General features: G+C 40.4%; 2 protein-coding genes and 1 long non-coding RNA gene across 4 annotated transcripts in view; 1 reads left to right on the top strand and 2 right to left on the bottom strand.

Annotated features, from left to right (window-relative positions):
- Nucleotides 1-16,217, top strand: part of HS6ST2 (heparan sulfate 6-O-sulfotransferase 2) — a 333,770-nt gene that overhangs the window by 112,017 nt on the left and 205,536 nt on the right. The gene's annotated exons all lie outside the window — the stretch shown is intronic.
- LOC139033338 (small integral membrane protein 15) lies at nucleotides 1,126-2,688 on the bottom strand. The gene has a single exon (XM_070462295.1). The coding sequence runs from the start codon at nucleotides 2,485-2,487 to the stop codon at nucleotides 2,263-2,265; it is 225 nt and encodes a 74-aa protein (XP_070318396.1). The 5' UTR covers nucleotides 2,488-2,688; the 3' UTR covers nucleotides 1,126-2,262.
- On the bottom strand, nucleotides 7,656-8,894 carry LOC139033340 (uncharacterized). Its single transcript, XR_011485924.1, has 2 exons — nucleotides 8,176-8,894; nucleotides 7,656-8,012 (listed from the first exon to the last, which is right to left on the bottom strand). It is a non-coding gene; the product is annotated as an uncharacterized lncRNA (long non-coding RNA).

The following is a 16,217-nucleotide window of genomic DNA, read 5'->3' as shown; positions in this document are numbered from 1 at the left end:
ACTTTAGCTTCTCTTCTTTTCACAGCTATTTGTAAGGCTTTCTCAGACAACCAATTTGCCTTTTTGCACTTCTTTTTCTTGGCGATGGTCTTGATCACCACCTCCTGTACAATGTGACAAACCTCTGTCTGTAGTTCTTCAGGCACTCTTTCTATCAGATCTAATCCCTTGAATCTATTAGACACTTCCACTATATCATCGTAAGGGATTTGATTTAGGTCATACCTGAACGGCCTAGTGGTTTTCCCTACTTTCTTCAATTTAAGTATGAATTTTGCAATAAGGAGTTCATGATCTGAGCTACTGTCAGACCGGGACTTGATTTTTTACCATCATATGGAAAACCAGTTAAGCATGTTATGTTTGCAGGTAAGGAAGAAATATGGGTTGCTGTTCATTTAGGACCCATGGAAGAGATTGGAGAAAACGGAGTAGGTATGCCAGAAATGATTCATTAGGTAGAAAGAGAAGGTTAGAGATCAGATTACTAAAAAGATCATTGTTTCACCACTGATTTGAAAATTCACCTTTCATGTAAAATAAACACACCAAAGTCTCTATTTGAATTCTCAGATATACCAGATAGATCTACTTTCTCTGAAGCAGATAATCTTATACTACTACAATTGAATACAAGAAGATCCCATGTAAACTTCTCAACCTATCCTAGTCTGATGTATTATTATTTCAGATGAACTTAATGTTTAGCTTATCAATTTTTCATTGGCTATTCTAAGATACTCAAAGAATTTTAAAACTATGCAAACTCTTGGTCTAAAATAGCAAGTGAAAAATAGTTAAAATACCATCTTCATTCTATTTAACATATATTTAGAGACATGTACAGAAAAACAGTTGTAAAATGTGTTCATATCACAGGGTGTGTTCAGTTTTTAGTGCTTAGGGTTCTTTTTTTATTTTATTATTATTTTTTTTTATAAAAAAGTATCAAATTTATTTCAATATCTAGTTTCATTTTTAAATTAAAGCTATTGGACAATTTTTTGCAATTTAAAATTCATTATTAGAGGTGAGGAAAACATTAATAAGCTATTAATTATTGAAAACAAAATTATCAACCATGCATTTAAAAAAGCCATGTTAAAGAGGAAAAAGTTCCAACTATACTATTTAACTGAAGGAAATATCCTTTACCTCTTTATTTTGAACATTCTCATTTTGACATAATTTACACCTTTTTCACACAGTTAATACAATGCAAACAAAATTTTTCCAAATGTTAAGACTTTTGTTACCCTTTATGACACATGACATAACTGTAACTCTTTAAAAGTTCCTTAAAAGAAAGTTGAAATTTTAATTTTCACCATGAACCTGTCTGATCAAAAAGTAAAGGACATCACCACCACATGAATTAAAACAAAGAATAGAATAAAAAACAAAAGTGGTATCTATATAATCAGCAAATTATCTGATAAGACATGTTAACTACTTCACATTTCTACTTAGCACAAGTGAGAATAAACTGGTTCCAAGGTACTACAGGTTTGGCATTTTTGCTCTTAAGCTTTAAATCATAGTGTTACTCTACTCAAGTCATCTCTAAGAAAATGGCAGTGTTCATAAGTAGAAAAATGATTATATCCAGTAGGTGGTATTCTACATAATCAAGATAACAAGAAAATTCTTTATAAAATTAGATTTTTTAAAATGCAGACTATCTGGTAATTACCAGTATCTCAAAAGCTAAAGTAAGAAAAATACAGAAAATAGAGAAGTACTCATTGAATAATATTATTTTGCTTTGAGGAAACCAGAAATGATTCTATTCCAAGAAATAATAACGATAAGAGATGTAATTAATACACCATGTATCTTTTAAGCCAAACCACGCTTTTCTGCTCAGAACAACTCTTGATTTTTACATTCTTAATCTCCTCTGTCCAGAAGAGGACCACATTTTAAGCCATTATTTGAATAGAGTTCATAATCTAAAGTCACTTTTCTTCACAGGATGTTTTCATTTTAGTATTCATACATAAGCTGCAAAAAGGCAAATGAAAGTCAGTTAAAAGAATCTGTAGCATAATAAATGCCCATTTACAGTAACTGTCAACAGACTTCTATACCGAAGCCGAAAAGCTGCTACAGTACAGGTGAGAAGTGACATGATTCTTCCATAGACTCAGACTTCGTTTAGTAATACTGTCATAAGATCCAAAAAGAAACCTTAACGGGTCCTTTCAAAGATGCATAATTTTCCGAACAATTTTCCTCTGGACACACAGCCTGTTCATTCCGTCAATCCTTTTTTAGTCGTTTAGCTTTTGCAATATTTTCTTGACGTTTTTGTTTCTTCTTTTGCTCCTTTTCCCTGGCCTCAATCATCTTGGCCAGTTTCCAAGACAGCACAGCGCTTGCTAGGAACAATGGAGTCAGAGCCAGAATGACTGTCGTAAGGAAGCCGTAAGGGTCCTTTGCAGCCCACTCCACGACATACTCAGCCCAGGCCTTTAGGTCAAACATCTTCCTGGAGGCCTTATGCTTGAGTAGTGATCTCTAATTTTGTCCTGGGATTATCAGCCAGTCACAATTTCAGATGACCTTTGGTTAGCTGTCTTCTTCTTTAACTCTACCAATACACTTCTGAGAGAAGGCTTAAATTCTATATACTCCAGGCCGGAAGCAGCAAGGCGGAATAGGGTTCTTTTTTTAAATGTTCATCCTGGTACTTTGAGCCTTTAACAATAAAAATGGTAAATGATTTTAAGCTTAATATTCTCTAAAGCAAACATTATAAAGCAGGGGGCATGATCTAGTATATGCAGAAGTATTTGTGTATTCTCTCCTCCAGTAGCTCATCAATCATGCCTCGAGCAGTGACCATAATTATTGTGTCTTGTGTTCAGGTGTTGGGATTCCAGAGATGAATGAAATATGCTTGTCCTTGTCGTATATTGTATATTGGGGAAGACAAATAAATACCTGAAAATTTCTAATACAAGATGGCAATTGCTTTAATATAAGTATCTGTAGGAACATAGGAGCAATGGACTCTGCTGGCATTGGTGGCAGAGAGGCTTCAGAGCAGAAGCACCATTTGAGTTTAGCCTTAAAGAATGAGGACACTTTCATCACTTGGCTGCTCTAGGTGCGGAAGGGAAAGCAATTCCTTCAAAGGGGAAGGAAACATCTAGTCCTATTTCATTATGTGGAGAAGCCACTAAACAGCTTCTACCTTGCAGTCTTAAATGATGCTAATGTGGAAAGATGGGCAAATATCAGAGACCAAAAAGAGAAAGTGAAAGGATCAAGGGAACAAGGGACTTTGGAAGAGTCCTAATCAGGAAGTAATAAAATGAGGACCTGCTTTGAAAAATGCAAGCAGATTTTTCTGAGGAAAGAACAACTCAAAGCTGCATTTAATGGAAGGAAGAAAGTGTGAAAGCAGTCCGACTAAGCTCGGCATGTTATATTTGCAGGTAAGGAAGAAGTATGGGTTGGTGTTCATTTAGGACCCATGGAAGAGGTTGGAGCAAAGGGGGTAGATATTCCAGCAATGATTCATTAGGTAGAAAGAGAATGTTAGAGATCAGATACTACTGCTACTTATTAAATAAATTAATCATAGCCCATAGACAGACATTTACTATCTAAAGGTACCTATGCCTAACCACTGAGAAAAGGCACCCCCAAGTACTGTGTCTTCAGGGAAAAAACAAGGGCTCATTCCTCACGGCTTAACAGCAGCTGACAGAGGACATCCTAGGTTTGTGGGGATGTGTAGGGGAGAAAGAAGCAAGAGGTATGTAAGTACATATGTATGTATGTACATATTTATATTATTGATAAAAGGAGAAGCCATTTATTCCTATGCATATTATTGTTCTAATATAATATCAGGTGTTTTACATAAATTGTCCCATTCAATCCCAGAATGACTCTCAGATATAGATACATGCTGTCATCATTCCCATTTTACAGATGAGAAAACTAAGTGTTAGAGAAGTTAAGAAACTTACTCAAGGTCAAATAGCTTTTAGGTGGTGAAGCTATAAATTGAGATTGGACTTGAAATCCTGTGGTCCCAACTGCTCAACTAGATACTGTTATATTCCCTCTGCTACAACCCTAGTCTCAGTCATCATCAGGTCATACTTGTGTAGTGCCAAGAGCCTGAGAATCCTCTTTTCCTACAGAGTTCACAACAGTCAGTGAACTTCCTAAGACATAAATCAGACTCTATCACTTTCTTTATCAACCATCTAGCAGCCCTCCACTGCACGTAAGATGAAATCCCCGTTCTTAGCGCACAAGTCCCTACAAGACCTCCTCTCTGCCTCTCCGGTCTCAGTCTTCTCTCTCTGCTCTGCTCCTCTCTGACTGATTTCGATTTACACTCAGCCTTTGGCAGTTCCTCAGCACACTATTCTTGTTCTTGCTTCATGACATGGCAATTTGCTATTCTACCTAAAATGCTCTTCTTCCAAATCTTCACACAGCTGACTGTATCTCATTCTTCAAATCTTGTTTCAGATATCAACTCCTCAGGGAAGGTTTCCCCACACCCTTTAGCCAAAGCAGCTCTTCTCTGCCCCACACCAATACCGTGAACCACCCCTTCGCCCATGAAAATAGAAATTACTTGATGGCAAGAACTATTGACTTTACGTCCTTCTCTGTAAGTCCAGAACCAACAATATCTGACACTTCCTAGGCACTCAAGACATATTTGTTTCCTGAAAAACTAGTATCTTTCTTAAAGTGTCATACTCATATGTATATATACATGTATATATACATATATATATATGCACACACACACACATATATATGCTTTTGTGAAATATGGGAGTTTGATGTCATCTCATAGAAGTGAAACGTACACCCCCCCATCCCAAATTTCATCTCAGTGTCAAGACTAATGATGCCACACATACATCAAGAAAATATGAAAATGATTGTTACTCACATAATGAGTTATGCATCAAAAATAGAGTTAGGCCAATAAAAAAAGAGAAATAATAGTAGCTGTGAGGTGATGGGTAATTAGATGATTGTAACTTTTTTCATTCTATAGATGTAGGTATGGATATAGACAATCAAAACATGAAGTTCTATACCTTAAATATTTGCAATTTTAATTTGCCCATTATAACTCAATAAAATTGAATAAACAATGGGATCAATCTGTATTACAATTTACCCATGAGGTTTGTTTGACAAAGAATTGAATAGTTAATTTAATTTAGACTTATTTATGGAAAACGTTTTGGCAACTGCAGCAAGATACCAGTAAAGCAGGTTGGTGTCCCATTGAATATCTTGTTCAAGAGTTACTACAGAATACAGTGTATTCTGAATAGCAAAATGAGTGTCTAGGTTTCATTCAATGTGTAGAACTCCAAAGAGAATAAGGAGTGCCATCATGAGACATTGTATCGTGACTTTAATATGTGTAGAAAATGTGTGATCTTGATTTATATTTTGGGTATAATTTCTCAGGATGCAAGAGATTCCATGAGGCCTTTGCCCTAAGTGAGACAACCTCAGATAGGAATTGTTTGACTTGGTCAGAACAGATGGTCAGCCCATTGGCAGTGTAAAGATGAGGCCACTTGTTGGCCCAGACATTGTGTGCTAAGGTAGCTACCTGAAGTTTGGCTGTTTGATCTGACCTTTGGGTCCTGTCCTTTATCAGGAACATTCTGATGAAGAGCTGAAAAGTAGCAACTCTCAAGCAAGCTCCATCAAGTGTGATAGTGATGATAGCATTGGTTAAGTGAATGAACTGCCTTTGGTTTTTGCTGTTTTGATCCTAATAGGCTCCCCATGTGTCCAAGGGTTCTCACAGATGAACTCTTGTAGCAGTGTGACATCCGAGGGGGGCTGAGCACAGGGGAAGGTACCCTCTCCTGAAGATAGGGTATGCAGAGGACCCAGGTTCAGCTCCATCCTGTAGCAAGGAGGCCTCACTAGCTACGCTGAGCTTGCAGAGTGATACTTCCATAATCAAAGGCCAAATGGGCAGCTGGATATGGAGGGTCATAGGTTCAAGACCTGAGATAGTCTATATTTCCAGGCAAGTCCAGCATAGGCCCAAAATTGCTACACTACAGTCATATAGCATGGGGCCAAGGTGGGCAGTTCCTTATATCAGAGGCCCCTGAAACTAACAGCCATTGTTGACAGTACAGAGACTCCAAGATACATGAGAGAAGGTTGCTAAAGCTTGCATAGTGAAGGAGTTTCAGTGGACCCTAATAGGAGTACCTGTTCTATGGCAATTCAGGCAGATTTAGAATCTTTGACATAGGGAATCTCATTCAAGGCGGGCCTGTTTGGAAGTTACCAAGCCAAAAACTGTGTATATGAGGAAATGTTGCCTCCAGAATGTAAAAATGTCTAAAACATGTTGGGCTTGTTCTAACAGTATGGGTACTAAGAAGCCTAAAAGCTGTATCTGGACGCTGAAGATTGGAGCAGTCCAGCACTTACCAAAACGTTTTCAGGAACTTAATTGACGTGGTGGGATTGTGTAGTTTGTGTGTCGTAGGAGTCTCCTCAAAGGAGGATGTCATCAGTGTGAGGTCCTAATTGTGTACCTGGAAAAAGATAGAGCTGGTGAAAATATTGCCTTTAAGGACTGTGTGAGATGGCAGGTGTGGACACTGGCCCCATTGAGTAGACAGGTAAAGGTGTATCGTTTCCCTGTGAAGGTGAAGGTTAAGTGTAGCTGAGAAGTTGTTGAAATAGGCAGTGAAAACAGCATGCTAGCCAAATGTTTTGTTATGACTGAAAAGTATTTACCAATTATTCGTTGAGAGCAGTATTATCAGCAAAATACGTGGAGCCCTAGTGAGTGGGGCCACGAAACCAAGCGTAGAAGTTCACACTGAGGCCGTGTTTTTGTTTTACAGCTTTAAGATCAAGTAAAATTTGTTAAGTGCAGCAGAAGTTGGGATAATCACACCTTGCTAAGTAGTTTTCCTATAATGGGTTTCAATCTGTAAAGACCCTGCTTTCACTGAGATTGAATCTTTTTAAAAACAACTGAGGTGAAAAGTGTGATTGGAGCTAAGGGAAAAGGTCCACAGGGTCTCATATTTTAAAGGTGATTATAGGGGCAAAGACTTAATTTTATTACTCATTGAGTTAGATTATCCACGTGTACTAGAGGCTATATGGGAGTAATGGATGTTTTGGCTATGGGAAGTGTAGGCAAGGCAATAATTCCAGTGGTTAAGGTTAGGTATATCTGTTTCTATTTCACGTTCCTTTATTCCCTGGCTGTTTTTAGTCGCTTGCCCAAATGTGGGCCAGAAGAGGAACAGACATTGATGAGGGGTAAAAACTCAATTGTCAAACATCAAAAGTGGAATCTGATTATTACACAGGGCCACCAACCCTACATAACCCCTCTCCCCACATGGGACCTCTGAAACACACAGAAATACCAAGTCCTTTTCCTTCTCACCAGTGGGATGAAGCGTTCAGGAAGAAATCTTCAGTGCTCAGAAATCTTCAGTCTGCAGTTCTCAGTCTTCACCCAGTCCTCATTCCCAGTATCTGAGTCAGTATGGACTGGCTGATCTGGGCCCTAAACGGAAAGGATGCCACCTCCCTCCCTCTCACACACCTGACCCTTCCCTTCCTTCCCTCCCCATCATCAAAAAAACAGATACACACACATCTTTTTAGGGCGTGTTGATACTTTAATCATTGAGATCTCAGTACTTTGGTCTGTGCAGAGGGGATCATCGTTGGTCTGATACCTGCACAAACGCCTATTCTGCCAGTTCTTTTCCTGGAGCTGCAGGCAATTGGTCAGTGTCTTGGGCTCCAGGTGGGCACAGGGGCTTAATTGGTGAATTGCCTGGAGGAGTGCTGGAAGAATCCTCCGGGATTTCTTCATCTGCCGTCAGGTGATTTTCATTGTTTTTATTCTTAGGGTGGTGGTAGAAGATTAGTATTGTCGACTCTTTCCCTCTCTCATTCCCGTCCTGAATCTGCTGGAGGGTTGAGTTGATCTCCTTCATAAGCTTTAACAACTGGTAAGAAAACAAAGTCATCCAAAAAGACATTAGTGAAGAAGGATGGGAAGGAGAACTTTGAGAGAATGGGTGTGCACTGAGGAGGGATTTGTGCCAGGCAAGGGCAGGGTGCGTCTTGGGTGGGGGATGAAGAGGAAGAACATGAATAGGGTAATTTGACCTTATCGGTGTGTGGGCCGTCTGATGGATCAGGATTCTTTCTTTTTCTTTGATTACAGGTTGAGGTTTCTTCCTCCAAATTGACATTGTATATTTCCAGCTGTTCGTCCTCCTCCTCCACTTCTTCAGTTAGGTCTGCCATATTGTAGCAACAGTGGCCTACACCAAGGGCCTGGGGTCTCTATATATACCTTCCCAGGACAATGAAGAGCCACAACTGTCAGTTGATAGGTCAGCAAGAAATTTCCCCAGCCAATGGTAGCCCTGACATGGTTGACATCACAAAACACCATTTATGAACATCCATGGGGGAGGGGAGGCTGCAATGGAGTCCAGGTGCTCAGGTTTGAGAAAGTGAATGCTTCCTCAATAACCACTAAAGAGCCTTCCCAATTTGACTTTCCACATTTCCTCATCTTGTCCAGTTCAATTGTTGTGGTGTGCAAGTTAGGGAGCCAGTTTTCCCTCCAAACCATTATGATCATTATGTAGTGTCCTTCCATGTCCTTTGTAGTACTCTTATTTTAAGGTCTATTTTGTCTGATATGAGGTTTGGTTCTCCAGCTTTCTTTTGCTTCCCATTTTCATGGAATATATTTTTCCATCGTCTCACTTTCTGTCTGTATGTGTCTTTAGGTCTGAAGTGGGTTTCTTGTAGACAGCATATATATGGGTCTTGTTTTTGTTTACATTCCACCAGTCTGTGTCTTTTGGTTGGAGCATTTACGGGATGGGGAATACATGTAAATCCATGGCTAATTCATTTCAATGTATGACAAAAACTACTGTAATGATGTAAAGTAATTAGCCTCCAACTAATAAAAATAAATGGAAAAAAAATAAAATAAAATAAAAAAAAAAAAATTTTGTAGATCTTTTTCTTCTCTTGTGTTTCTTGACGATATAAGTCCTTTTAACATTTGTTGTAAAACTGGTTCTCTTAACTTTTGCTTGTCTGAAAAGCTTTTTATTTCTCCATCAATTTTGAATGAGATCCTTGCTGGGTACAGTAATCTTGGTTGTAGATTTTTCCCTTTCAGTACTTTAAATATATCCTGCCATTCCCTTCTGGCCTGCAGAGTTTCTGCTGAAAGATCAGCTGTTAAGCATATGGGGTTTCCCTTGTATGTTACTTGTTGCTTTTCCCTTGCTGCTTTTAATATTCTTTCTTTGTGTTTAGTTTTTGTTAGTTTGATTAGTATGTGTCTTGGCGTGTTTCTCCTTGAGTTTATCCTGTATGGGACTCTTTGTACCTCTTGAATTTGATTGACTATTTCCTTTTCCATGTTGGGGAAATTTTCAACTATAATCTCTTCAAAAATTTTCTCATACCCTTTCTTTTTCTCTTCTTCTTCTGGGACCCCCTATAATTTGAATGTTGGTGTGTTTGATATTGTCCCAGAGGTCTCTGAGACTATCCTCAGTTCTTTTCATTCTTTTTACTTTATTCTGCTTCAGAAATAATTTCCACCATTTTATCTTCCAGCCCACTGACATGTTCTTCTGCTTCACATATTCTGCTATTGATTCATTCTAGAGTATTTTTAATTTCAGTGTTTGTGTTGTTTGTCTCTGTATATTTATTCTTTAATTGTTCTAGGTCTTTGTTAATTATTCCTTGTGTTTTCTCCATTTTGTTTTCAAGGTTTTTGATCATCTTTACTCTTTTGATCATCATTATTCTCAATTCTTTTTCAGATAGCCTATTTCCTTTTCATTTATTTGGACTTCTGTGTTTCTAGTTTGTTTCTTCATTTGTGTAGTATTTCTCTGCCTTTTCATTATTTAAAAAATTTATTGTGTTTGAGGTCTCCTTTTCCCAGGCTTCAAGGTTGAATTCTTTCTTCCTTTTGGTTTCTGCCCTCCTGCCCTCCTAAGTTTGGTCCAGTGGTTTGTGTAAGCTTTGTATAGGGTGAGATTTGTGCTGAGTTTTTTGTTCGTTAGTTTTTCTTCTGATTGCAAGGCTGAGTGAGGTTGTACTCCTGTCTGGTTATGACTGTGTTTGTATTTTGGTTTTGTTTGTTGTTTAGATGAGGCTTCCTGCACAGGGTGCTACTGGTGGTTGGGTGATGCCAGGTCTTGTATTCAAGTGGTTTCCTTTGTGTGAGTTCTCACTATTTGACACTACCTAGGGTTAGTTGTCTAGTAATCTAGGGTCTTGTAATCAGTGCTTCCACTCCAAAGGCTCAGGGCTTGATCTCTGGTCAGGAATGAAGATTCTACAAGTGGTTTGTTATGGCATTAAGTGAGATTAAAAGAAATACTCCAAAATGAGAAACCAAAGATGAACCCAGACAAATGGAAGTTACAAAATCAGGCAAATAATAATTAAAATAATGAAATACACCCATATACATATATACACATAAGCAACATCAAAACAGTTGAACAAAAATAAAGTACAATAGTTTGACCAGAAGTACAAAGGAAATCAAAAATTTTATTTACCAGTTAAGAACAAAACTAACTAAAGCACAAACTGGAAAACAAAACTAAAGCAACTTGCCAAGTGGGGAATAAAACAGTGAAAACAAAACTAAAAATATATATTGAGAGGAAAAGAAAGAAAGAATAGACATGCAAAGTTCAATAGAGGTAGATGAAGATTTATATACCTCAAAGATTAAGTGCAAGGGCCAAAGAACAGTAGGAAAGGGAAAAGAAGGAATAAATGTAGAAAAATATAATAGGTTTTAAAAAGTTAAAAATTAAAAAATTAAAAACAACGAGAAAAGAAAAAAAAAAATAAGAATGCTCCACGAAACTGTAAAAGCCCAACGTAGAGGCAGAGGTTTATAACAACAATAAAAAGTGTGACTGAATATACACATATACATATACACTCATAAGCAAAATCAAAACAGCCCAACAAAAATAAAGTACAATAGACTGACCCGAAGGAAACCAAAAATTTTATCTTTCAGTTAAAAACAAAACTAACTAAAGCACAAACTGGAAAACAAAACTAAAGCAAGGTGCCAATTGGGGAATAAAGCAATGAAAATAAAACTAACAAATATGTTGAGAGGAAAGGAAAGAAAGAATAGATATGCAAAGTTAAATAGAGGTAGATAAAGAAGATTTATATACATTAAAGATTAACTGCAAGGGGAAAAGAACAGTAGGAAAAGCAAACAAAGGAATAAATGTAGAAAAAATAATAATAGGTTTAAAAAAATTAAAAATAAAAAAAAAGAAGAAAAAAGGGAAGAAGAAAGAAAAGAAAAAGAAAACTCCACAGAACTGCAAAAGCCCAACATAGAGGCAGAGGTTTATAACAACAATAAAAAATGTGACTGGGGGAAAAAAAACTCAAAAGCTTAATTAGATTTCGTAGTGCCAATAAAATCATCTACAACAGAGGGGGGAAAATAAAATAGGAGAGAAAGAAAAAAAGTCCAAAAGAATCTACAGAGCAAGTCAAAACATAAGAATAAGAATTATTTTTCTTGAGTCACTGCTGTTAGAGTTCTTTCCTTTGTTGGGAGTCACAATCCACCTCACCTTCCTAGGATGCCCTCCAACACTGTGCTGGTCTCTGGACCTGCTGTGGGGGCAGCTCAGATTCTAATCTGGTCCTACTCCTGTGTGTTCTTGCCTCCAGTGTCCACAGCTATCAGAACTAGTGTGTTTTCTTTTGTGGGAGCTCTCAATGTCCTTTTATATATTCCATAGACACAGAGTCTGCCTAGTTGATCATGTGGATTTAATCTGCAGCTTGTACAGCTGGTGGGAAGGTTTTGGGTCTTCTTCCTTAGCCACACTGCCCCTGGGTTTCAACTGTGGTTTTATTTCCACCTCTGCATGTGGGTCGTCCACTGGGGTTTGCTCCTGAGGCTGCCCTGGAGGACTTGGGTTTGCCCCTGTGAGGGCCAGGTGTGGAGGTGGTGCAGCTGCTTGGGTCACAGGGGTTCTGGCAGCACCAGGTACTCAGGGGAGTTGGCAGCTAGGGCAGCAGGAAATATAGTGCTCTAGAAGGGTATGGCAACCAGTATTGGCCAATACGCTCCAGTATTCTTGTTTGGAGAACCCCCCTGACAGAGAAGCTGGCAGGCCACAGTCTACAGGGTCGCAGAGTTGGACACAACCGAAGTGACCCTGTGTGCATAGATGCAAGACTTTTTTTGCCTGTGGCAGCTCTGCCCCAGTGAGGGTTGAGTGTGAAGGTGGTGCAGCTGCTTGGCTTGTGGGGACCCTGGCGGTGCCAAGTGTGCAGGGACATGGACTGCCTCCATCACAAGAGTTATGGCCCTATCAGAGTCTTTTTTCGAGCCTCTTGTAGCTGGTGATCAGAAGGTCTCTTTGGCCAGTCTTTCTCCATAGCTCTGCCGGTTCAGGCAATAGAGGGCTCCCTTACGTGGAGTCCTTCTCTGTTGTTTGGCACATAGAGGGGCCCCCCTGGCTGGGGTCCTACTCTGTAGATCGGCACATCAGGCACTTAAAGGGGCACCCTGGGTGGGGTCCTACTCTGTAGTTCAGTGCGTCAGGCATTTGATGGGCCAGCCTCTCTATTGTTCAGCTGCGGATGCTGGTATCTAGGGGGAGAGGCTATGGTGATGGCTCCACCCCCTACGCGTGACTCAGCAGTATCGCCTTGCTTCCATGGCTGCCTGGCTTTCCTCCACAGGCATTTCCCACCACAGTCTCCTCCCTCACATCCCCTTGATCCGTCTCTCCACAGTCAACAGCAGCCCTTGCCCTGGGATTGCTCCACAATCCCTAAACTCCAGCTCTCGGGTGCTGTGCTTTCCAGGGGACCTACATCCCTATCTGGGGTATATATGGCTGCGGCAAAGACTGTTCTCCTTCCATATAGACTGCCAAAGGACAGCCGTTTCACTCTCAGCCTTAAGTCTTTCTCCTCTAACTCAGACAGTTGCCCTGATGTGGGGATCGGACCACTGCTTCAGTTCCCCCACGCGCTGAAGACAGGTCCAGTCCTACTGACACCCTTGTTTCTCCCCCTAGTTCCTTTGTCCTACCAAGTTTTGTGTGGTTCTGTATATTCTTTTCCACTGGTCAGGTACTCCTGTCTGCTCTCAGCTGGTGTTCTGCATGCACTTCTGTGTCTGAAGGTGTATTCCTGATGTATCCATGGAGAGAGATGTACTCCACATCCACCTACTCCTCTGCCATCTTGTTCTCCCACCCTAGATTTCTTGTTTCTGAGGACCTTGACAATTTGGAGTTTTGTGTTTTCATTTTTTCATTAGATTCTGAGTCGTTATTGATCTTATCATGAAAAGTTTTTACAAGTTTCTTCTTCCAGTTCAGTTCAGTTCAGTCGCTCAGTTGTGTCCGACTCTTTGCGACCCCATGAGTCGCAGCATGCCAGGCCTCCCTGCCCATCACCAACTCCTGGAGCTTACTCAAATTCATGTCCGAGTCGGTGATGCCATCCAGCCATCTCATCCTCTGTCGTCCCCTTCTCCTCCTGCCCTCAGTCCCTCCCAGCATCAGGATCTTTTCCAGTGAGTCAACTCTTCACATGAGGTGGCCAAAGTATTGGAGTTTCAGCTTCAGCATCAGTCCTTCCAATGAACACCCAGGACTGATCTCCTTTAGGATGGACTGGTTGGATCTCCTTGCAGTCCAAGGGACTCTCAAGAGTCTTTTCCAACACCACAGTTCAAAAGCATCAATTCTTCAGTGCTCAGCTTTCTTCACAGTCCAACTCTCACATCCATACATGACCACTGGAAAAACCATAGCCTTGACTAGACAAACATTTGTTGGCAAAGTAATGTCTCTGCTTTTTAATATGCTATCTAGGTTGGTCATAACTTTCAAGAACCTCAAATCAAGTTAGTACTATCAGTGTTGTGGATTTCCCCATGGCAATGGTTGAATTATTCTCTTGGCTTTGTCACAGAAGTGACGTACATGTTACTCTCTAGATCCCAGAGGATCAAGGTCATTTGTATTTAATAGGCATAGGTGGAAGCAACAGGAGCATTTTGTAAAGTACTTATGAATCCACCTGCCACTGCAGCAGATGTGGGATATGCAGGTTGGATCCCCTGGAGCGGGCAATGGCAACCCACTCCAGTATTCTTGCCTGGGAAATCCTATGGAGAGAGGAACCTGGCTGGCTAAAGTTCATGGGGTCGCAAAGAATCAGACATGACTGACCACAACACATAAACACACACACACATTTACTTTCAGAGATATGACTTCAGCAGCCCACACAGTAACTGATCTTCCAACATGCGAGTGACTGCCCTGTCTATTGAATAGACTATCAGTTTTTCGCCTGAGTTCTATAGAGAAAGGGTGCCAACACATGGTTGAGACACAACCAGTGTTCAAATGATAAGGCTCGTTTCTTTGAGGTTAGTATCAGTCGCGGATTAGTTTGTAATAGATACACATGATTCAACCTGAGACTCACACATAAGTCCAGGTTGAGATACAGAATTCAGAACTGCTTTAAGGAGGGTCCCGATGAATGCAATAACCCTTTCACTCTATGCCAACTGGCTAAACTGATTTATGTTGGTCAGAGCTTTAGCAGGCACTCACAAATGCATCACCAAGAAGCAAGGTGAAAGCATAAGCTAGCCAGACGGCAGTAGCTCAAAGTGCATGTTCTTCAGCATACAGCAGAGAGAGTTCAAAAGCCAAAGAAGAGAGAAAAGACCCCAGCTGGTAAGGGACAGCATCTCAGTATTCTGCTCTTGGGGCCAATTGCTGCCATCACTCCACAGAGACAGGATGGACCCTTCAATGTCTATTCAGTTTGGATATCGAAACCAACTGATGACACATACCCCCAGAGTATGAAAAAATTCATCACTCACATAATGAGTTTTTCTGGGGAGAGCAGAGCAAGCTCTCAAGGTTGAAGAATAGCTGAGTAGAGCGGGGGAGGGAGACTCGCTTGGCTTGTATGGTAGTAAAAGGGGATAAAGCTGGAGAGTTCTGCATACAGGTCAGGGCTTGGATGGTCTGAAGTGCCTTTTGTCCCAGAGGCAAGAGTACCTGGGCTTTCTTATCAGATACGGGGATGTGGTCTGGCTCTTTTATAGAAACGTGTAATGTAAATGCAAGGTGTTTAGCACAGTTGTGAACTCTCACAACCATTATAACCCAGCTTCTTACACTGTTTTCAGTTAAACTGCTTTTCACTAGATGTGTTGTTGTTGTTCAGTCGCTCAGTCATGTCCAACTCTGCAACCCCATGGACTGTAGCATGCCAGGCTTCCCTGTCCTTCACCATCTCCTGAAGCTTGCTCAAACTCACGTCCATTGAGTCAGTGATGCCATCCAACCATCTCAACCCTGTCATCTCCTTCTGCCTTCAGTCTTTCTCAGCATCAGGGTCTTTTCCAATGAGTTGGTTCTTCGCATCAGGTGGCCAAAGTAATTGGAGCTTCAGCTTCAGCATCAGTCCTTCCAATGAATATTCAGGACTGATTTCCTTTAGGATGCACTGGTCTGATCTCCTCGCACTCCATGGGATGCTCAAGAGTCTTCTCCAACACAACAGTTCAAAAGACTCAATTCTTCAGCGCTCAGCTTTGTTTATGGTACAACCCTCACATCCATCCGTGACTACTGGAAAAATCATAGCTTTGATTAGGCTCACCTTTGTCATCAAAGTAACGCCTCTGCTTTTTCATGTGTGCAGTCTACATTGGTCATAGGTTTTCTTCCAAGGAGGAAGCGTCTTAATTTCATGAATGCAGTCACCGTCTGCAATGATTTTGGAGCCCAAGAAAATAAAGTCTCTCACTGTTTCCATTGTTTCCCCATCTATTTGCTATGCAGTAATGGGACTGGTGACATGAGTTTGAGTAAACTCCGGGAGTTGGTGATGGACAGGGAGGCCTGGTGTGCTGCGATTCATGGGGTCACAAAGAGTTGGACACGACTGAGCAACTGAACTGAACTGAACTGAATGGGACTGGATGCCATGATCTTCATTTTCTGAATGTTGAGTTTTAAGCCAACTTTTCACTCTCCTCTTTCAATTTCTTCACGAGCCTCTTTAGTAGTTCTTCGCTTTTTGCCATAAGGGTGGTGTCATCTGCATATCTG

Source organism: Odocoileus virginianus, unplaced genomic scaffold (genome assembly GCF_023699985.2).
Source record: "Odocoileus virginianus isolate 20LAN1187 ecotype Illinois unplaced genomic scaffold, Ovbor_1.2 Unplaced_Scaffold_2, whole genome shotgun sequence".
NCBI classification, from domain to species: domain Eukaryota; kingdom Metazoa; phylum Chordata; class Mammalia; order Artiodactyla; family Cervidae; genus Odocoileus; species Odocoileus virginianus.
This window is presented reverse-complemented; position numbering and strand designations above follow the sequence as displayed.

Excerpts from the sequence above, each read along its gene's own strand:
- LOC139033338 (XM_070462295.1), bottom strand. The coding sequence starts at position 2,487 with ATGTTTGACCTAAAGGCCTGGGCTGAGTATGTCGTGGAGTGGGCTGCA.